The sequence below is a fragment of the Phycodurus eques genome, chromosome 12 (genome assembly GCF_024500275.1).
Source record: "Phycodurus eques isolate BA_2022a chromosome 12, UOR_Pequ_1.1, whole genome shotgun sequence".
Taxonomy (NCBI): Eukaryota; Metazoa; Chordata; class Actinopteri; order Syngnathiformes; family Syngnathidae; genus Phycodurus; species Phycodurus eques.
In genome coordinates, this window is record NC_084536.1 from 19,615,239 (window position 1) to 19,637,756 (window position 22,518).

At 39.7% G+C, this 22,518-nt stretch overlaps 1 protein-coding gene across 10 annotated transcripts in view; it reads left to right on the forward strand.

Moving 5' to 3' along the window:
* stxbp5l (syntaxin binding protein 5L) overlaps nucleotides 1-22,518 on the forward strand; it is a 102,487-nt gene that overhangs the window by 62,069 nt on the left and 17,900 nt on the right. For 6 of the 10 annotated variants that reach the window (XM_061691983.1, XM_061691988.1, XM_061691991.1 and 3 more), the window contains 12 exons: nucleotides 1,491-1,566; nucleotides 1,761-1,915; nucleotides 2,038-2,110; nucleotides 2,319-2,466; nucleotides 2,678-2,745; nucleotides 5,414-5,454; nucleotides 8,594-8,808; nucleotides 9,036-9,217; nucleotides 10,082-10,207; nucleotides 13,416-13,567; nucleotides 15,927-15,995; nucleotides 16,920-16,985. In XM_061691983.1, coding sequence (XP_061547967.1) covers nucleotides 1,491-1,566; nucleotides 1,761-1,915; nucleotides 2,038-2,110; nucleotides 2,319-2,466; nucleotides 2,678-2,745; nucleotides 5,414-5,454; nucleotides 8,594-8,808; nucleotides 9,036-9,217; nucleotides 10,082-10,207; nucleotides 13,416-13,567; nucleotides 15,927-15,995; nucleotides 16,920-16,985 — 1,371 coding nt within the window. The remainder of the gene's footprint in view (nucleotides 1-1,490; nucleotides 1,567-1,760; nucleotides 1,916-2,037; nucleotides 2,111-2,318; nucleotides 2,467-2,677; nucleotides 2,746-5,413; nucleotides 5,455-8,593; nucleotides 8,809-9,035; nucleotides 9,218-10,081; nucleotides 10,208-13,415; nucleotides 13,568-15,926; nucleotides 15,996-16,919; nucleotides 16,986-22,518) is intronic. The other 4 variants (XM_061691986.1, XM_061691990.1, XM_061691993.1 and 1 more) reach the window with 2 other exon arrangements.

Below are 22,518 nucleotides of genomic sequence, written 5' to 3' on the forward strand. Positions count from 1 at the left end.
TGCTGACTCCATGAAATAAATGCTTTGCCACTGGCTACACTTTGCGGGTCTTAACAATTCAGTCGAATGTGCTCCATTTGGTTGTCTGCTGTCTGACACACTTCCCAGACACACTTCCCAAAAGCTGTGTTGCTATGATCTAGATTTGTATTCTTCAAATATAACAGCCGCTATCAGAATTATTTTATAATATATATATACATATATATATATATATATATATATATATGGCCTTTTTTTTAAGTCGGCTATTGCAATGTTTTATTATGAGAAATCTATTTTAGTAAAGGAGAAATATGCAATTGTTTCAATTTTAAATGGGTCCAAAGTGTTTTAACATGTCTGTGACGTGCTTTCGTCAAAATCCTTTAAAGATCTTTATCTTACTGGCAATTTCACACGTCCCGACTGGCGTTTGGCCATTTTCTCTTGCGTGTCGTTTGGCGAGCTGGCTGCGGTCATCTCGCCATCTCGCTGGCAAGTGTGCATTGTGGCTGGCTGCTTGCTTCTACTTGCACAAGTAGAGCCCAGAATGTTGAAAAAAAAAAAAAAGCAAGCGTAACAAGCAAGAGCATAAAAGCATTTTAACTTGTGGAGGCAGCATTTTAAAAACTGTGTGCATGTCGCGCATGGACACCTCATCATTGCAAATTCATTTTTCCGTAGATCCCATGTTGGGAAAAAAAAGTCATTGATCTTTACATTTAAGTTAGCAGGGAGCACTGCAACAAGAATATAAAGTCACTCCAAATGAATTTTGTATTTGTTCACAAGTATTCAGTAGTTGGAAGTACGTAGCTACTGTGCATAGGTAGATTTTTCAGGTATCTTTACTTTGGTATATATTTTTCTAACATTTGAAAATAATGTAAACCTGTATTTCAGTACTTTCTACGCCTTATTTTGTCAAACATTTATGACTCTTTTCAATCTTCGTGGATTTTGACAAAAAAATACAAATAAAAGCTTGTCTTGTCCTCAAGTACATTTTAGATTCTGTATTTGTTTACTTTTATTTACAGGTAAGTAAATGCTTTGAATCAATACTTCTACTTTGACCTGAGTCTTGTTTTTTCAGTATTCGTAATTCTATTTAAGTACAAGGTGTGAGTACTTTTGCCATCTTTGTGAGGAGTGTAGCTAGAAACAGGAAATACTGAACACTTTCCGCTTGATCAGAAACCATTTGAATTGGTGCACTGTGAGGGAAGTGACGAAAACTAACTTGTCCATTGGGAGCAAAACCTTGTTGCAGTCTAGCCTGACATTTTTGGCTATAATAGAGGCAAAAATTACATGTTCCTTTATCTGCTTCCTTTGAATGTATTCCTGATTTGACGCTATTACGTTACACAGCATAATGAGGGAGATAAGCTGACATTAAAACTGTGCTGACAACTTGTGTATTATTTTGACAGGTTGATAAGGCCACCAGGAATATGTCATCTTTTGAAATAGTGTGCATTACTCTGCTGTTTCCTGTGCCTCAGGTAAAATACAGAAAGATGGGAGGAAGGAATCATGTAAACCGATATTGAAAGTGGATTATAAGACCTCAAGGAACAGGTGTGTTTGTTTCATCTAAACTCGGCCACGGATCTTTTATCCTGTACTATTGTAGTTAAGTAATGCAAAGATCATCTTGATACAACTCTCAATTCAAAATTGTTCATTTGAAACCTTCAGTGAAATGTACCCAAGTATATAGTTGGAGTATGTTGTGTATCGAGGAGTTTGAATTGTTGTTTTCTCCACCACAGTGAGCCTTTCATCATCTTCTCTGGAGGTCTTTCATACGACAAGGCGGGACGGCGGCCCACGTTAACCATCATGCACGGCAAGGCCATTACTGTGCTAGAGATGGACTATCCTATTGTTGAGTTCATGACTCTTTGTGAGACTCCTTACAATAACGGTAATTGCAAACCAAAGTTGCGGTGGAATTGTCAAGGTTGAAATGTTGTCCACGCTCATGAAGGAGACATCACAATGAATACAAGAGCTGTACAGTATTTTATTTGACTTTTTATTTTACAGAAGTCCAGGATCCTTATGCAGTGGTGGTGCTTTTAGAAAAGGATTTAATAGTGGTGGATCTGACGCAGAGCAAGTATGTATTTCACAGATTTCAAGTCATTCTCTAGCAAAGCTGAATATCATGGATGTGACATCCTTACTTGTTGTCTTTGAAGAAGCGATGAGATTACCCGGAACCCTCTGAGGGACAAGACTAATTAGAGAAATAACGAGTGAAATAAAGACAGAACAAAGGAGGCTTATTAAGACATTAATGTCTTTTCTGTTTGTGATTTCCGCAGCTTCCCTGTCTTTGAGAACCCTTACCCCATGGACATCCATGAGTCTCCAGTTACATGCACAGCTTATTTTGCAGACTGCCCTCCAGACATCATCCCTGTCCTGTACTCCATAGGAGCTAAACACAAGAAGACCGGCTACAGTCAAAAGGTAGTTTAGATATAAACTACCTTCTATATAAAAGATAGTCTGAATATAATTTTCAAAGGAGGATTTTTTTGTTCTGGCTTAATTATGAAAAGTGCTTTGAATTCTATGATTATGGTTTAAAGCATGTCGTCTTTGCCACTTGAAGACAAGGAAATAAAGAGGAAGTCAAGTGCTTTTAACAGAAACAAAACACTGTTTGTTACCATGCCAGGAGTGGCCAGTTAGTGGGGGAATGTGGACGTTAGGCTCACACACCTACCCGGAGATCATCATCACTGGGTAAGTCGCAGATATTGGATTTATAGTGGTGCCTTGAGATGCGAGTTGAACGTGTTCTTGAGATGCGAGTTTAACTTGCTGCTTGTTATGAAGTGAGTTGAATTGTGGTCTCTGCCACCAAACAGCGTTCGTATCTATCGTAATTTTCTGCAACCATGCAGCGCTTGTATCGATCGCAATTTTTGCCCGCAAAATCAGCTGGACGGCAGCTCGTTTCTTGGAAAAGTCATAAGTCGGGTCACTCGTATCTCACGGCACCACTGTATTTGGATTGTAATTCTTGTGGACTATTCATTTTAGGTAATGGTGAAGGGTTATGATTTAAATATGTTTTAACTTCTACCTATTCCTTTCCGGACCTTCAGAACCCAATGTTTCAGTACGGGATATTTACTGTATCTTGGAAATTGTTCATGTCTTTGTTTGTTTTTTTGTATTGCATGTTTGCAGAGTAAACAATATTGACAGCAATCTAATTTGGAACTGCATCACTTGCGATGAGTGTGTCAGTTTCTAAATGGCCCAGTTGCTTCAAGTCAAATGTTGACCATGTATACATGCTTTTGTTTTATTTGTTGGTCCTCAGTTCATATACTTTATCATTCCAGTAGATGTCCTGTTGTAGGCCAACTAAGGAAAATGTTTTGGTGTTTTTTTTCCATTCAAGGGTTCATTTAATCCATATATAAGGATAAGATGATAGTGTTTTGCATGTGCTGTTTTATGGGCCTTTATAATTTTAGATTTGGGACTCTGCCAAGCGCAGCATAATGAGCACAGCACAGAGTGGTGCCATGCCGCACTCTGAGAGGTTGGCAGAGATGTTAAACTGTTCTGAAGCAAACACGCAAGCTGGTCTCTGCTGCTGCATGACTCCTCACGTTTTACTGCATGACTCTTCACGTTTTACCTCATATTTTAGTGTGTGTTTTGTTTTTTGCTGCATAGTACACAAGGAATTTCGTTTCCTTTCAATGTGACAAAAATAACACTGTCTTTCATTCAATATGTTTATGCTCGCAGATTTCCATACATGAACAACTCCAATTCCAATGAAGTTGGGACGTTGTGTTAAACATAAATAAAAACAGAATACAATGATTTGCAAATCATGTTCAACCTATATTTAATTGAATACACTACAAAGACAAGATATTTAATGTTCAAACTGATTAACTTTGTTGTTTTTAGCAAATAATCATTAACTTAGAATGTTGTGGCTGCAACACGTTCCAAGAAAGCTGGGACAGGTGGCAACAAAGACTGCGAAAGTTGAGGAATGCTCATCAAACACCTGTTTGGAACAGGGTAAATGGGAACAGGTGGGTGCCATGATTGAGTATAAAAGGAGCTTCCCTGAATTGCTCAGTCATTCACAAGCAACGATGGGGCGAGGTTCACCTCAATGTGAACAAGAAAATAGTCGAACAGTTTAAGGACAATGTTTTTCAACGTACAATTGCAAGGAATTTAGGGATTTCATCATCTCCGGTCCATAATATCATCAAAAGGTTCAGAGAATCTGGAGAAATCACTGCATGTAAGCGGTAAGGCCGAAAACCAACAATGAATGCCTGTGACCTTCGATCCCTCAGGCGGCACTGCATCAAAAACCGACATCAATGTATAAAGGATATCACCATATGGGCTCAGGAACATTTCAGAAAACCAATGTCAGTAAATACAGTTCGGCGCTACATCCGTAAGTGCAACTTGAAACTCTAGTATGCAAAGCAAAAGCAAACATTTCCGATTGTTTTGGGAAATTGTGGACGTCGTGTCCTCCGGGCCAAAGAGGAAAAGAATCATCTGGACTGCTATGGTCGCAAAGTTCAAAAGCCAGCATCTGTGATGGTATGGGGCTGTGTTAGTGCCAATGGCATGGGTAACTTACATATCTGTGAAGGCACCATTCAATCTGAAAGGTGCATATGCTGCCATCCAAGCAACGTCTTTTGTGCTTATTTCAGCAAGACAATGCGAAACCACATTCTGCACGTGTTACAACAGCGTGGCTTCGCAGTAAAAGGGTGCGGGTACTAGACTGGCCTGCCTGTAGTCCAGACCTGTCTCCCATTGAAAATGTGTGGCGCATTATGAAGGGTAAAATAGGATCAACGGAGACCCCGGACTTATTGAACAGCTGAAGCTGTACATCAAGCAAGAATGGGAAAGAATTCCACCTACAAAGCTTCAACAATTAGTGTCCTCAGTTCCCAAACGTTTATTGAATGTTGTTCAAAGAAAAGGTGATGTAACACAGTGGTAAACATGACCCTGTCCCAGCTTTTTTGGAACGTGTTGCAGCCATAAAATTCTAAGTTAATGATTATTTGCTAAAAACAATAAAGTTTATCAGTTTGAACATTAAATATCTTGTCTTTGTAGTGTATTCAATTAAATATAGGTTGAATATGATTTGCAAATCATTGTATTCTGTTTTTATTTATGTTTAACACAACGTCCCAACTTCATTGGAATCGGGGTTGTATATCTATGGTTTTTCCATACTTATTATTGTTGCAAATAGGTATTGTGGAAGAGTTATAGGGCCAGCTACCTATATACATTTGTTGTTTAGAATTAAAGTGCTCCTTCTCAGCTGAACAAACCTTATGCAAGACTTAAATTATTCCCATTTATCACTGTTCTGCCCATTTTTGTCCAGACATGCAGATGGATCTATCAAGTTTTGGGACGCATCTGCAAGTATGTCCACTCTCCAGTACAATTTGATGGCTAGTGTGTTTACAAATATCCCATTATGATCATCTCAGGCTTGACCAAACACTTTAATTTATACTGTTAACTGTTGATCACATCAGCTTGTTAAATATTTGTGCAAGATTTTGACTTTATTCAGGAGGTACCCCATCTTTTCATAATATTGACCGATGTGATAAGAATCAGAATCATCTTTATTTGCCAAGTATGTCAAAAACACACCAGGAATTTGTCTCTGGTAGTTGGAGCCGCTCTCGTACGACAATAGACAGCCATTTGACAGACAATACTTTTGATACATAAAAACAGTCAGACTCAGTGAGCAATAAAAGGTTACCAGTAATGCCGATACATTATTATTTTTTGGTAATTTATTATTATTATTTTTTTTTACCATTGTGCAAATGATGCAGAGTCCTCTAGCAATTTAGAGCATTTTGAAATGACTTATAGAGCAATAGTCTGCAACAGTGACCATTGTGCAAATGGCTCAGAGACTTCAAGAAATTTAAGCAGTTTAAAGTGACTTGGAGTGCGATAATCTGGAACAGTGTCAATTGTGCAAATGGTGCAGATACTTCTCAAGCACATCAGTGGCCAGTATTGGTCGACAACAGATATGCAAATAGTGCAGAGTTCTGTAAACCCACTAAAAGTAGCAGTTGCTGTCATAGTGTTGTCATTTCCACTCAAAAATATCCAAAGGAGCTGAAGAGTTAGCATCCCCCTAGTGTCACTCTCCTCAGCTAACTATGCTAACTCAGGTTTGTAGTTCTCACCTCAATACATAGTTTTTTCTATCAAAATAACGATTCTGTCGTGTTTTTTTTTTTGTTGCTAAAAACCAATGCTAAGCAATTACTAAATGTTGTCAGTCGTTATTGGTTTTATTTATAGTTTAGCTGGTTACCATATTTATGCCGATGTCACCTCGAATTGCGCTTATTTGGTCCAAGTGTACTCTATGTTCCCTCTCTTTTGGTAATAACTGCCCTATGCTTGTAAAATATGACAGTTTTCACATTCAACACACTGAATGCATCATTTTTGATGATTCGTTTTATTTGGCACAACTGTCTTGGTTTTGAACAGGCTTAAAACATTGTTTAGGACATTGTCAATAGGTGTTTCTATGGACCTGAGAGACATATTATATCACAAGAAGACTACACCAGTGATTGACAACCACTGTACCGCAGCACTCTGGGAGATCATCCAATTTCACTTCAGAAATTATTATTTCTGTATGAGAAAATAATTCAATGTTCCTGTGTTTCAACCTGTTGCCATTCATACAAAATAAAAATAGCTTTGTAGTCAACAAAATTGGTAAGTAAGTAAATGTGTGAGTAAATAGAAACTAGATCACGTTTATTTTCAGTATACTACACTGTATATACTTGTGACATTTTTGTTTGGCGGTGTGCCATGAGATATTTCTAAAGTAAATATGTGTAAATAAGGGTTAGGGAACACCGGATTAAACTTTTCTCTGGCACATAAGCATGTATAATAGTGTTCCCTCGCCACTTCGCGCTTCATGTTTTGCGGCTTCAGTGTTTCGCGGGTTATTCCAAAATATTCATAAAAAATAAATAAATATAAATAAAAGATACAGCCATATTGGCAGCCATATTGCGGAAAGATGAATTGTTTCATGTTGATGCGCTTTCCCTGCATGCCAAACAAAGAGATGAGTTGACTCAGAGGCTTTGTACATGCTTGTACATGCCTGTACTGTACGGGCACTAATACAAGGCGCTTGATTGGTTCGACATCGACCAATGAGAGCACGGGTGGATTTATCTTTATATGATTGGCTGCGCATCATCGCAGCCTCACCCAGCATCTTCCCTTGTTGTGTCTCGCCAGTCTTGTCCACGCGGTTGTTTTCGCAGTAACTTTTTTTGTTTCAGCAATAATTTTTTTGATTAGTTAAGCAAGCCCTTACAATGCCGCCGAAGCGCTGTGCACTTGTGAAAGCTTCCTCCGGGGCACCCAAGAGGAAGAAGACGATGATGACCAGCAGCGAAAAAGTGAAACTTTTAGATTTGATCAAAGAACGCAGAAGTTATGCATCTGTGGCATGCCATTATGGCGTGAATGAATCTACAGTGGGGTACATAAAGAAAGAGGACGCAAACATCTGCAAAACTGCTTCATGAATGATGAAGAAGAAACTGAAAAGCGTGGCCTTACCCTGGAGAACCTGCAACAATTGTGCAACATGGCAAGGGCAACGATTTGCACAAGACATTGACGACAATATGGTTCGAGCTGTCGAGTTTAGCAATCGTGTTGACGGGGTTATGTCCTTGTAAAGGGGAATTTTGAAGCAAAAGAAAAAACAAAGACAGCAACTGCCCATCACCATGTTTTTCTCCAAGGTAAAAACCCCAGCTACACCGGCAGCGCCTCCAGCAGAAGAGTGTCCGAGTCAAGTGAGAGCCTCTCCTCCGCCACCAACACAAGCCTCTTCACCTCTCTCAGCAGGCAATGTTAATGAATGTTAATTACTGTATAATAAATGTTAATTACTGTATAAGGTTTTATAATTAAAGGTTTAAGTAAATACGTGTACTGTTGTAATCTTTGTCTCAAATATGTAAAGTATAAATACTGTTTACATATTTTAAACATTCTGGTACCCATAGACACATACATGAAAATTCCTGGGGGGGGGGGCAAATCCTACTTCGGGGGTTTTCACCTTTCGCAGGGGGTTCTGGTCCCCATTAACCGCGAAAAACGAGGGAACACTGTATACAGTATATTCTAATACTACATGCATACGGTGACATACAGTAATGCTGCCTGACATTGTCTTTGAAACAAAGAGGACATTTAGTACTTTGTAAAGACATATCTACCACATCATACACACACAACTGTTGATGCATATATCCTTTCGTTTTTTCCAAAAATCTGAAAAATACCAGGAACGGAAAACAGTGCGGAGCAGTCTGATAACTCATAGACCTTAATATGCTGTTACAGCTCAAATTGTAAGCCTGGGGAATTCTCTTCTGGCCAATTGTAGATGCTGCTTTTCATCACACAGTGCACAGGTGTTGCATTTTGTTGTAATTGTGTTATCTCCACAAATAAATATTTTTCCAATCAGTTACACTGCAGATGTTATACAAGTTGAAGACTTCCAAGGTGTTTGAAAAGCCAAAACCAAACGAGGGTCGTGCTGCAGAGCTGGTGGACGATGACCCCTTTGCGGTGCAAATGGTCAGCTGGTGTCCCCAAAGTCGCATCTTCTGTGTCGTGGGGATCTCGGCCCACATCATTCTGTACCGCTTCAGCAAATATGATGCCAACACTCAGATTGTGGTGAGCAAGACGCGACGTTTTAATAGACAGAAGGATCCATGTCCCTGTCGCAGCTTTGAGCCGAAAACTTTCAGTTGTTATTAGGCTTGTTTGTACTTTGTCATAAATCTTGTAATAAGCATTTAACGTTTCCATGGACTGTCAGCTAGTCAGACATCAACACAGCAATTTAAAAACAAAAAAAAGTCATCTCGCATGATGGAAGATAATATTTGTGTGCTCCCCAGTCTCTAGAGGTGCGACTGCAATGTGATCCGGAAGATGTCATCTCTCCATCCGAAAATGAAAACAATCCCTGCTTCTCAGAGCCCCACTCAGGCTCCCACTCTCCTCAGCCCCACCACCAACACCCAGTGAGCCCTGGCGGTGGAACACCGGAGTCTTTCAAAGACAGCACCCCCTGCCTTAAGTGAGTGATTATGTAATGTAGGTGTTTTTCTGATTTCTTTCAAAAAGATCCAAATTCATCCAGCGGGACCTGTGATTGAGGGGGATAAATCGAGTGGATGCTGCAAATTGTTGAGAAGCTTGTAAAGTTGCCTGGTTGCGTAGTAGCTACTTCTAAAAGGACAGACTGGGAACAAAACCTTCGTTATCAACTTTGCATTTTCACAAAGGCCTGTATCAAATGTTTGGTTGGGTAGTATTTGCATGATTAAGCAATGGCTGGCCTCCCAGTAGACGGTGTCCTATCTAGCCACTTCACCATCAAAAGAGAACGGCTGTGCCAGTAATCAGAGCAAAGTCAGTCAATTAGCCAGTCCACCAATGATTATATTAACTATGTCTGAATTTCAACCACATCTATTTTTTAATCAACTTACCGGGTACCTGTTGAAATGTAAATCACAGCCACCATTGGGTCTTACTTCCAAGCACTTTACCTCACGTATCTTCTTTTCGGCTAAGACTTTACATATTCAAACTATGGAAGTAGAGAAGAAGGGTCATCATCATTGAAGCCATTTACCCTGTTCTCTCGATTTCTCTGCCTTGATCAAATGACAGAGAAGAGTTTGTTTACTAGTGGTGCCACAGGAGCTCTCTAATGATTTTGCCATACGGAAGAATGTGAGACCACATGGTGAAATGTCCTAAAGGCACTAAATTGGAATTACTTGACTTGATGGTAGGACAAGGAAAACAAGATATTGGCTGAAAATACAGTTATGTTCTTGCACAACATTTTTTATGGTTAAATAGACAAAATGACAAATTGTGAAGACTTTGAGTGAAACATGACATTATGTAAATGATTTGTGTCTATTTTTAGAGTAAAGGATCGGGTGGTGCGGGTCCCTCCTGGCTACCAAGCAGAGCTTGTGATCCAGCTGCCTTGGATCGATGGAGAACCTCCACAGCAGATTTCAAGCCTGGACATCAACTCCGCCTATGGCCTGTGAGTCACCCTTTGTATGTTTGTCAAGAACCGTAAGGGAAAGTAGACAGCAGTGGTGATTTTAGGGGATACACAAGCATTAAGTACTGTGACAGATGGAAATCAGAGCAGAGTGTGTTTAGTGTACCACTTTACATTTAGTTGTTAAGATTGCAGGGCTATCTTCCCTTACTGAGCATTTCAAGTGTATGGGTCTTCCATAGTTTACTGGTGTTGTTAAAGCAAATCAGCTGGTGGAAAACTGGAGCAGATTACAGTAGGTGTTTTTTTTTCTTCCTCCTCTTCTTTTTTGTTATTTACTGTGGAATCATTGTAACTAACCAACTGTGTAAGTGCTAAATGATTCTGTCTGTGTGCCAAACAAGCACTGCATAGCCATGGACATGCCCTAGACAATAATGTTCTCTCCTTCTCACTGCCCATATTGTATGGCTTCCACTGCCATATCCACAGGCTATTTTACTGAAAACGCAATGTACAGTAGTTAAAAAATCATGTTGTACTTTAAGGGTCTGCTTCCTTCCCAGATCACTTCTACATATATATACAGGTTTGATTACATTTAACATTTGTTAAATTTGCTACAAAATATGTTCTCCTGGGAAAATGTTCCTTGACTCAGGCCTTCAGTGGAAATTGAATGATTTATTTATCATTTATTGTGACTCATTGCCATGTTTGACCACAACAATCTTGTCTACCTGCTTGTGGAAGGGTCCAAACACAGCTTGAATATACACTACAAGTCAAAAGTTTGCTAAACTTCTCATGCTTTTGATCATGTTATTTAGTGAGAAATCATGTCTTAACTTTAGTGTAATTGTAAAAAGATGTATTTTTACTTTATCAAAATAATATTATAAGTTTCACCAATGATTCTTTCTAAAGACAGTAGGATACGTTTATTGGTCTTCTGTTGACTGCTGATCAATTGATAAGCAGATTGCCTGCAGTTGCCGTAGCTGTGTCTTTCAAGATACATTATATATGGAGCCTTGTCGTAGACAGTGGCATGCAGGGTGTTGGGGGCACCCAAATTAGTACGCCGCCTCTCACACAAAGTCATAATAATAATAATAATAATGATAATGATAAATGTATATAGCAATTTTCTAAACATAACCTTAGTTGCCTGATGTATAATGATCCTTTACCAAAATGATTAAAAATGATTAAAACCTTCAGATGCACACACACAACAACACACACACACGCACAGAGTGCGTTAAAATAATCTGGAATGTGGGAATAAATAAAACATGTTGACGACTTTTCAGCACAAGCAATGACACTTAACTGGTGTTTGTTATGGACCGCTGTGGTTGTAGAGCAAAATGTTCCGCATTTCTGCGGTTTCCTTGGCTTTCTTTTGGGAAGACATTACCGTGACAAATCAGCACATCTTTCAGAACAACACAAAGCAGAGTACAGCCTCCTGATTCAGCCAGCATGTCCTCTTCCTCGTTATTTGATGTCATTACTGCGACTGTTCTTGTGGTTATGACATCTAACAAGAAATGTGTAAACACAGTTGTTACATTTTTGTCAGGAATTCTGCAGTAAGTACACCTTTCATTGAGTGTGTATGTCAACATGCAGAAGAAGAGAAGGCAAAGTGCTGTGCTTACTCCCAAAGGGAGCTTATTCCATAGCTGGATGTTTGTTCGGCTGTTTTTCTGTTGCTCCACTTACTTCCCTCTCCATCTAACGTTTTCCAAATCTGTGCTTTTTGACCTTTTGGGGATGTCCATCTTTTCCTTATTTCTCTGCTCCTTTAAAAGAAAGAAAGGAGAAGGCTTGTGTAGTTTGGAGGCCGCGGGGGGTCGCAGAGAAAAGGGAACAGGAGAGCAAAGAAATAGAACAAACATAATTGAAACAGAAAATGGAAGGAGGGGTGACTCCCTAGAACAACAACACAAATACATTTCTTATGCAGGCTTTCTATGTATTTGGGGCCATCAGTGTTGATCCATCACCTTAATGTTAAACTGGGTCTAAAGCAGAGCGATAGCAATTGGCTATGGAGCTTTCGGGACATCAAGTGTAACTAGAATGGCACTTAGTAGTGGGCAGATCTGCCAAGACTAAACAATCCTAAATTGGAGTAGCACCAAATGGATCACCTTCAGATATAGCCACTGTCTACATCTCTGGATTTTGTCATTCAGATCCATGCATTATTGAAATAAAGGAAAATGTCCCCAATGTTACAAAAGCAATTTTGGATCAGCACTATTATATCTTGATTTTTGTGCAAGCACAAGGCTTGCTGAGCATGTTTGTCAATTTGGCAGACCGGTCTGCGTCAACCAAGGTTGCATACTTGGAGATGTGCCCGGCAGAGTGGCATTTTGATGACAGAAAGTCAATCTAAACTTATGCCTGCTCAAACCACGTCTAACTGCCAGCGCAGCTGGTCTAAATCAATTTTGGTAAATTTGATCTGGGCACAGGCAGACATAGTCTGAGATCGGCTGACGTGTGGTGGATGTCAGACGTAATTCATTCTTAAATATTTTCAGAAAATGAACAGAGGGCATCAACCCTCTGAATCAAAATCAATAAATTTAACAAGTCCATTATTGTTATTATTTTATTTATTTATTTTTAAATCAACCCACTGGTCGGCACAGATAGGGCACATGAACGATTGGGGGGTCGTTCTCCAAGTGCCCACTTCACAGCGCAGATATTTGTGATCTCCTCCCAAGCCAACTTTACATCATTTTGCCCGTGGAGGTCTGCTTGCAGTTCCATATAAACACACTTTTCGCACTTTGACCTCCCGGACTTCTTGGGAAAATTTTGTTTGCCTGTGCTCTGCCATGTCAAAGACTGTCAGTGTGCTACTAGCGTTGCATTTAAAGGGAATAAAAGGAACCATGTAGCCATGAAATTATTCTTCGTTAGTCTGCATGACTACTAAAGTACAATATTATAGAATACTGTTTCCCTTGTTAAAAATCTAATTACAAACACGTTTTTTTTTTTGAGGGAGGCTGGAACGGATTAATGGCATTTCCATTCATTTCAATGGGGAAAGATGGTTTGAGATGTTTTGAGTTACAAGCATGTATTGTATTCCACGGCATCACTGTACTAGGAATTAGGACAGGATATTAGGTCTCTAAAGGTTCCATGGTGAAATTCCTCTTGTCCATGTAAATAATCCATATGTACCCTTTGTCTCTGGTTTTTGTGTCCCCAGTTTGGCATTCGGGAACTGTAATGGACTTGCGGTAGTCGACTACTTGCAGAAAACCATCCTGTTGTGCATGTCCACTCTGGATTTGTACGGAGCCGCCGATCCCTATCAACGCCTTACCCGCTCCCCCCGTAGGAACAGACAGTCCACCTCAGGTAGCAAACACACACACACACACACACTCACACACACACACACACACACACACACACACATAGACACACACGCACTTTGCTGTATATGCATGTAGCCAACTAACACACACTGAACACCAACATAAATGTCAATGGTCAATTATTTGGCCGTGACATATAGGTGCTCCTCTTCTTTGCACACTCTTTTACTCCTTCTCGGTCTTCTCTGGAGCTGCTTGCAGACGTTGGGGCTGATTTGTGTTTAAACTAGACTATCCACAGGTACCGTTCCTGGATAATCAATAATGCAGGTGGTTTAATTAGATTCATCTCGTAATCAATACCATTCCCTTTAAGGCCTTAATCAATCAACACCGGTGGACAAATTAAAGTTGCTTCCGAACATAAATAGTGTTTTGACCAGGTAGACTTTTCACACTTTCCAAAAGATAACATTCAAGCAGATCAAATTGATTCCCGAAGATGAATGTTCAAATGCAAACAACTGAGGTAATTGGTACTTGAACGTGTCTTTTTGCTTTTAATATATAATTTCACTCTCCAATTCAACATTTTTTATTAGCTTGACAATTTGGCAGAAATTCTTTTAACACCAATAATGTATTAGTATGGATTAAACTCCTCCAATGTAAAAGGCGATATTATTATTATTATTATTATTAAGCTAACATTTATCTTATGTTTGAAAACTATAAGAATTCTTAGAATTAGGATTCCATATGTCACAGGTAAATTTTTAGATTGTATTTTTAATTTGTCGTTGTTCTACCAAACAAAGAATTCCTCTATACCAGGTGTCATCAACGCAACGTGACGCCCGTCGGCACCAGGTACGGACCACATGAGTAACCCGCGGGACTGTTCTTAAAATAGCTCTGTGGGGTTGGGGGGTGGTTGATGACAACAACAAAAAAAGTGCATGACCGAACCTTGTCTTCTAACAGGCGCAACAAAGACAAGATGATTTACGCCCAAATAATTTGAGCAAATTACTTATTTCAGAAGAACTGGTAACCCTGTGCATTAAATAGTACCCATGAAGTAGCTCTCACTTTCAAAAAGATTGGTGAGCCCTGCTCTATACAGTAGCTAATTAAGCTTGATCATTCTTCCAAATAAAGGAACTAATCAACGCCAATGTTAGTCCAACAAAATGTTGTTTAGTATCGGAAAAAAAGCTCCCGTTCCCTCCTTTTCTCTCTCTTGCTTTCTCTCACACAATTTATGACAAAGACAAAAACATCCATCCACGTGTATATGCCTGTCACACATCTGCACTCTGATATGAGGTGCATGTTAACAGGATATGTGTGTCAGTCTGAGTTGCATTATTATGCATGTTGTCCTTTCAGTTGTGTCCTGTCTATATTTTAGCACTGCTTGAACTGAGGCCTTTAGTCCGAAGCCATAGAGGTCTCGTCGTCCCACCTGACCTACGCCTCCCTTTTCCTTGAAACTGATCTTCACTGTCAAAAGACTCTTTTTCACTCTAATGATCAGTCAAAATGTCTGACCCTATCTCTGAATACATTATTTTCTACATTCTTTAATGTTTTAGATGCCTATGCTATGTGGGATTTTATATTACATAATACCCAGAAGTGTGGCCAACGTGTTTTAACAGTATTCAGTGTTTGTGTAAAAAGGCATCGACCAGGTAGATTGAAAGGTTACTTTTGAGAGGTAACTCTTTTCACTAGCTGTTGCGTAAGAGCTGATATTGGCTTCTACCGCTCTTATGGTTTATAAAGGTCTCTCTGTGTTGGCTTTACAAGATCAATTTGGAGAGGGGAAAAAAAGAGCCACTGTGGCCTTTTCTCGTGCGAGATTTAACAGAGTACAATGCTGAACAAGCGGCTTAGACAACACCAATAAATGACACATTTAATCTTTTTGTTAGTAAGTTTTCTGTGCTTCTCCGAACTTTTAAGCAATCACACAAAAGTGAGATGATGCAACGACGACAACATTGCGATGCTGCTTGTCGCCAATGGTACTCTTGTAATTTATTTCTATATTTATTTACTTCGTTTGAACATTACATTAGCATTTCTGCTGCTCAGTTGCTACTCGATTTCACTTTCTTTTCCACTCTAAGACCGTGTTCTTTTCTCTTTCCCTTTTTGTTCCTTCATTATGCCCCCCCCCACCCCCCACACACTTGCTTTCTATCATCCTCCCCCATCCTAAATTATCTCTGAATTGTTTTCTCATTCTTATACTCACTCCCTCCTTCACAAACCTCTTACCTTCCCACTACTTTCTTCTTACCACCACTTCTTCATCCATCACCTCCTCCCTTTTCAACCTAATGGTGACTCTGTGGCTGCTGGTGTGGGCATGCGGGCCTCCCTGACAGAGTTTTGCATGCGAGGCCTGTCTAACTTTTATTCCGATTCAAAGAAAAGGATCCGTACATCCTACCAGAGTAAGTCAAGCCTACCTGATAGGTTATAAGGGGTGTGTGTGTGTGTGCAAAGGGGTGCATTTGTGTGTGTGCGTGCGTGCGTGAAGCTTGCTCAGACAACAGGGTTATTGGAAAGGGAATAACCAAGGCAAACCAAAGAGATGCTTGGAATGAAGCTGTCTGTGTCTGTTCTCATGACAAAACATCATAACTAATTTAGCCGGTAAACCAGAGCTGCCTGTTCCAGTCATGTCCAGTGGTTTGTCCTTTGCAGAAACAGCCACTCCTTGGGGTCTGTTATTAGTCCAGTCCAGTCATCAATGTTATATGATCCATTTGAATGGACTCTATTTTTGAAAGTGAAGTGGAGTTGAGTGGGTGAGAGAACAATACATGGTCAGTTTGTCCAAAAACCGAATTCTGGGACAGCAAAAATGAAATCACTGTAACCGCTTGTGCATGATGCATGCAATGAAATTCCGATCCTGTATGTGTTTATTTGGTTTTATCTTTGTTGTTTGTATGTCATTTGGTTTCTGTGTGAGATTTGCACTACATAATATAGATGCTGAGTTATTCCCATGTCAACATGCCACCGCAATCAGAATTAGAAGACTTTGTGATATATTGGGCAGACTGTAGTGCAGGTCACACCAGAATTCAGCCACTTTGCGCCTAAAAGTGAAATTAAAAAAAATAATAATAATTGCAAAGCTGCTACAAGTATGAAGTGGACTGGCCTGACATTGTTCAAATTCTGGACAATATCCATCAATATCCAAAAATATGAATACAATAGTTCATTTTTTTTCCCTCAAGGCTCCGAGTGGCTGACTCTAAACAAGTTGGAACCGTTGAATCTGTTCAAGCGGTGATGTCAAAATAATCACACAGAGCATCTGTATACTATGTTCTTTTCCTCTTGACTGCCATGGGCTGTGGCAGGCCTTACTGAACTATCTGACAACCAGCAGTCTGTTGACATGGAGAGAAGCAAGTCGCCCACCTCAGGTAACCTACCACACACGTGTAATTACACCACAATCATGCTATGTACAGTATATGACTTGATGCTATGAGGCTATGCGGGGGATGCCATAATCTTCAAGACTCAGCGGCACATAGGGTATGTTTTCACCAGGCCAGTGTCACTAATGCTTTGTCTCGTTTCAAATGTTACTGAATGTAATTAGAAGGGCTGTAAATAATATAAGGTGTTTGGTAAAAGAAAATGTGCTGCTGTTACTTGATCAGTTGGTTTATCTTTTAAGTCCATAATGCGCTTGTTCGGTGGTGCGTATGAGATCATAATGCGTTTGGGATGTAAGCTGATTGCTGGACAAGAAAGGAAAGTCATGTTTTATTTATTTTCTGATTGCGATGGGGATATTACATTTGATATTCTGTGCGGCGGTCTTTCGCGGTTCAGGCTGCTGTGCTGGAAATTCATGCTTGCTGTTGCTGCCTTATTGAAAACGGATTAACACTCTTATAAGCAAGAAAAGAAAACATAAATAGAAAAAAAATTTATGACAGTAATGGGATCAGGTTTGTTGAATTTACGATAAAATGTGAACTTCAGAAGGGAATGGTATTAAATCAAAATGAACTTGTCAGCAGTGGCTGTCTTACCTGAAATGGCAGCCGGTGCGAGACCCCTTTCGGCGCACATCCAAATCACCAACCAACAACGAGCTAAACTTAACTGCTTCCCCAAAACAAAGATGTCATATTAACTTGACAATGATAACCTCTCACATTAATCAGCAAATTAGCAAATAGAAATTGGCATACAAATGCCAACAGAAAACCTTTCCTTGTGGCTTTTTTTGGGGCGGGCACATTGCCACTCCCCAGAAATGCCAACTTGTGTGGCCGCACATATGGCATATACCAGAAACTGCCACTGCTTGTAAATAACTGAAAAGTGTGACTCAGTGCTGACTCACTGACATTCACCTGCTCCCTGATCCAAAGCTGTACAATTGAGCATTGAGGTTTTCATGTTGATTAATTTTGAAGGTGAATATCAAGGCTGGTATTTTGTGTGTGTGCAAACACTTAACTTTCAAATCCAAAAGCGTTTTTATTCCCTCAGTAAATTATTTTGTCAGCTCACATATAAACAGAATGGATCAGTCACTTTTGTGGACCTGGACAAATTCACTGAGTGTTAAAAAAAAAAAAAAAGGCTGATGAGATGAAGTGGCTCTGCCCCCGGATATGAAACATGATCACTGATAATTTGGCAGCTAAATGGCCTTTGTATGACATCAGTCTTGCTGTATATCATAGATAAATGTATTACTAATGCTCTATTTTGGTGGCCAGGCGTGTTGGGGGACAGGCTGACAGATCAGGTTGGTTGGAGTCTGCTGCCATGTATAGGAGAAGAGAGAACGCCATGAGTGGCCAAGCTCAAGCGGTATGAATAAGCTCTGGATTTGTGCCAAGGCAATTTGAGGCACAAAGTGAGGTGTGTAATTGAAGCTCCAAAGTGTCATGGCAACAGTGGGGGAGGACACATTATCAAGTGTGTGCGTGCACGTGTCCTGAGGATAGCATGCATGTTAATAATACCACAAATTTTAAACATTTACATTCATTTTAATTTGAGGGAAATAGGGGTGGGGCCTGGGCCAATAAGGAAATATTTTCAATATTTAGCTTTTCATCATGTTTTGACATCTCCCTTAGTCACTTGAAACATATCTGGTGAGGTAATATTGCACGATTCCTGATGGCAGCTTTTTAAGTGTCTTGTTGACAATTTGGTGCTGATGCAAATCATGATTGCTCCGCCTGCGCTCACCGTAATGACATTTTGTTTTATGCGGGTTGTCACGATGGTCTTGATCAGTGGTTTTAATACACAATGTTTGTTTTGTAAAGTAACCTCCATCATAAAACAGATAATAAAAGAGGTTAAATTTACCAATGAAGTAAATTGGCCTTTCTCGCTTCCCTTTTCTTATTCAGTCTGTTATTGTTATGATTCGACAGCAGGACACCGTTGGGCCTCTTAAGGAGAGAAGCAAACAAGATGAGGGAAATTAAACGGACTAACTCGCCATGTCTTGGCAGTCTTTTAGAACTGTGATGGTGGAAAGGTCATGGTCATTCTGTTACATTATAAGCTTGTCATTTTCAAATGGGCCGATTGTACGAGGTAATGCAAACTGAGATGGAGGAAATGTATGAGATCAGGATTATCTTATTAACTCCTGGTGAACATTAAAGCCCACCTCCTGTGTAGCTGTATTGCTGTCCTGTTCCTCCTGTCCCTCATGTTAGAGAAAGCAGGCTAGTTGATTTAATAATACAGCCTTCATGTCTCTCAACTCTCCCTCATACGTAGCATCCTGTCTAATTTTCCCTACCTTTTTTTTTTTAAACTCCTTTTTGTCATTCATTTGCATTTCTCCTGCCTGAAAGCAGTCCCCTCTCACATTTGCTCTGTGCTAGTGCCATTGTTTGAAGGCATTTTGCACCATGTTTGGCAGTAATATAGCAGGGCCAGACCGAGTCAGGAGATGGGCTAATAAGCTGACATGCCACTGAGCTGTGCCTTGTGTGGCAGGATATATTTAGGTGTTAGCATGTCACGGGAGGAAGATGGTGTGCTGAAATAATGTCACCTGTTCAGCTTCTTGAAGTGGTTTTATGAAAAGATGAGAATAGATTTTAAATTATTTACTTTATGCTAACTGTTTGCAGTATTTCAGCTCATTAAATTGCTTCAAGGTCTACAGGATGAGTTATTCATGATGTATTGCATTTAGCGTTTCATTTTACAGTGGTAAATGGATTTCATTTTTGTTCATGCACATTTGCATAAATTTGCTTATGTAAATAATGATGGTAATGATTTTCTCACAAATAAAAATGGTGCTTCCAGAGAATTGTTGCCTTTATGCACCACAACCACCTACCTTCACCAAATTCCAAATATAGCCAACAGTTGCAGTCACGATTCTGCAGTGGCATGTAAGGAGCAGTTGAAACCTCGGAGCTTCAAATGCTTCTTTCCACAAAGCAGCATGGGTGGGCGGCATTGATGCACATCAGTGTTTCACCTCAGTCACTCTTGTGTCGTCAGGTGATGACACAAACAATTGGTTTGCACGTGGGCTTCCACTCTGACGTGCACCATTTTGGCAACACTAAGTGGAGCCTTTTCTCACAACCATTTAATATCAGATTTACAAATAATATGGTATTATAATTCTTTTTTTTTAAAATGTTGGGATTTATTTCATGAAATGTAAGAAAGCAAGCTGTCCTAACCTTAACCATTGCTCTTCTGTCATTGTAATTGGCAAACTATTGTGTTTGGAGCCTGGAATATGATAATTTCTTTATTATTATTTTCTCACATTCCTTGACTCACACTGTTGGGACAGAGCCTACTTTTGATGTGTTACGAAAATACCATTAAAAAGCAAAAAAAAAATGTTTTATCATTTTATGCTGAGGGAACTCAGGTCTCGGACAACAAGTTGACATCTCGCATGATGCCATTGGTTCGAACACAATTTTGGTAAAACTTCTGAGGCATATTCTGTATATGTCCCACTTGACATTAATGTACTACTAAATTTTCATGAGAGGACACATTCGTGTGTGGTTGAGAATTTATTGATGAGGTATTCGCAATACAATGAACATGTGGCCAATATAGAGGCTACACGTTTAGATGAGACAGCTATTGTTTAAATGAATATGAAGGGTTTATCATAATGTTGATAGAGTAAACAGACTGGCGTGGCATTGCTGCTGTCACCCCCCCCCCTCCCCCCTCCTCTTTTCTCAAGAGTTGACGTGTGTCGTTATATGAACATTTCCTTTGTTATAAATCACCTCCCATTACTGTTCTCCTACAACTACTACTGTTACTGGCAAGTCTCTTTTTTCCCAAGTTCACCCATTATGTGTCTCTCTCCTCTTTTGCTCTGAAAAGTCTTTGTCTGTTCTGTTGGATCTCCTATTCCAGTTCATTACCCAACCTCCCTTCACAATGACCCACGTGTCCTGCCAGAGCCTGTGGCCAGTCTGAGAGCCAGCCACTGCAGCCCAGTCTTTTACTTATTGGACAATGGTAAGAGGAGGGATGTGTCACAGATCCACCTCATAGACATCTGTTTGTGGCTTTTGCACCGTATGCAGCAATTAAGTGGATAATGGCAAGTGGGATGTTTTTGGACGGGTGTCTGGTTTAATGTTGCGCCGTGCATGCTAAGTGAGCTTCCACACTGTGAGCAATAACACTTGCAAAATACACACTCTCTTTTTTATTTTAAAATTTTGTTTTTATCTTTTTAACTAAGCTCGATTAAATGACTTATGTAAGGTGAAAAAAAAAGTAGGCCATGTTTTTTTTTTTTTTTCCTTCATGGCAATTAATTTGTGAAAGCAAAACACGTTTTCCCAAGTATTTTAATTTTTTTATTTTTTTAATTAAAACAGTAAAAGTGCACAATCGGCCCACCACAAGCACAGTCGATCATAACCGAGAGCCATTCGCCATGTTGCTTGCAGTGCCCACAAGAATATGGAAAGCTATTTGAGCATTTCATCGATACCCTTGATATCCAGCTTAAGCTCTTTGTCAGGTCTAGTAAGACACTTCAGCGCATTATTAGAAAAACTATGACGGACAGTAAGACACAGTCTTATTAGTAATGAAAAAATGTACACTACCAGTGCCACATTTGGCTTACTAGTACACAATTCAAACTTACAAGTAAACTACTATGCTGCACTAGTAACAGTACTAGGCGCATCCACTAGGCTTGTGTCACACACTAGTACCACCAACAAGACGACTAGTAGTTTTGCCTCACTAATAACATGTCCTTGTCCTACTAGTATGCCAGAGTTGGCCTACTAGTGTGCAGAAATGTCATACAAAAACAAAAACTAAAAAGTGAGAAAGTGTTACGAGTAAGACAGTCATTCTACTTAGTATGCTGAATTGTCTTACCAATACATGATCAATAAAGGACTTTGAGCTCACTAGTAGGACAACTTTAATGTGGGTCAGACAACTACATTATTAGTGAGGCAAAACTGTGCACTTGTTGACAACTCTATGCGACTAGTACTCGTAGTTAATGTCTATAATTTCACTAGTAATACTGCAGGTTAACATCCAGAACTTTTACTACTAGTTAACATCTAGAACTTCACTAGTTAGCGTCTAGAACTTCACTAGTCGTACTACTAGTAAACATCTCAAACTTCATTAGTAGTACTAGTAGCACACAGATGTCAACTAGCACATAGTTTTGCCTCATTAGTAAGATGTAGTTGCCAAAGTTGACCTACTAGTGCACTGAATTCTCTCACTAGTGAGGACAAGGTGAATACTAGTACATGGAGCTTAAGTTGGATATCAAAAAATGCAGAAATGGAATAAATGCTCAGACTACATGCATACAATGTGCCGTGTTCTAGAAGTAGGCTGTTCTAACGTTGTCAGTGTCCTCCATGCTTTCATGCAGGTGAATGTCATCGCTGGGTAGACATGTTTGCTTTATGTGTA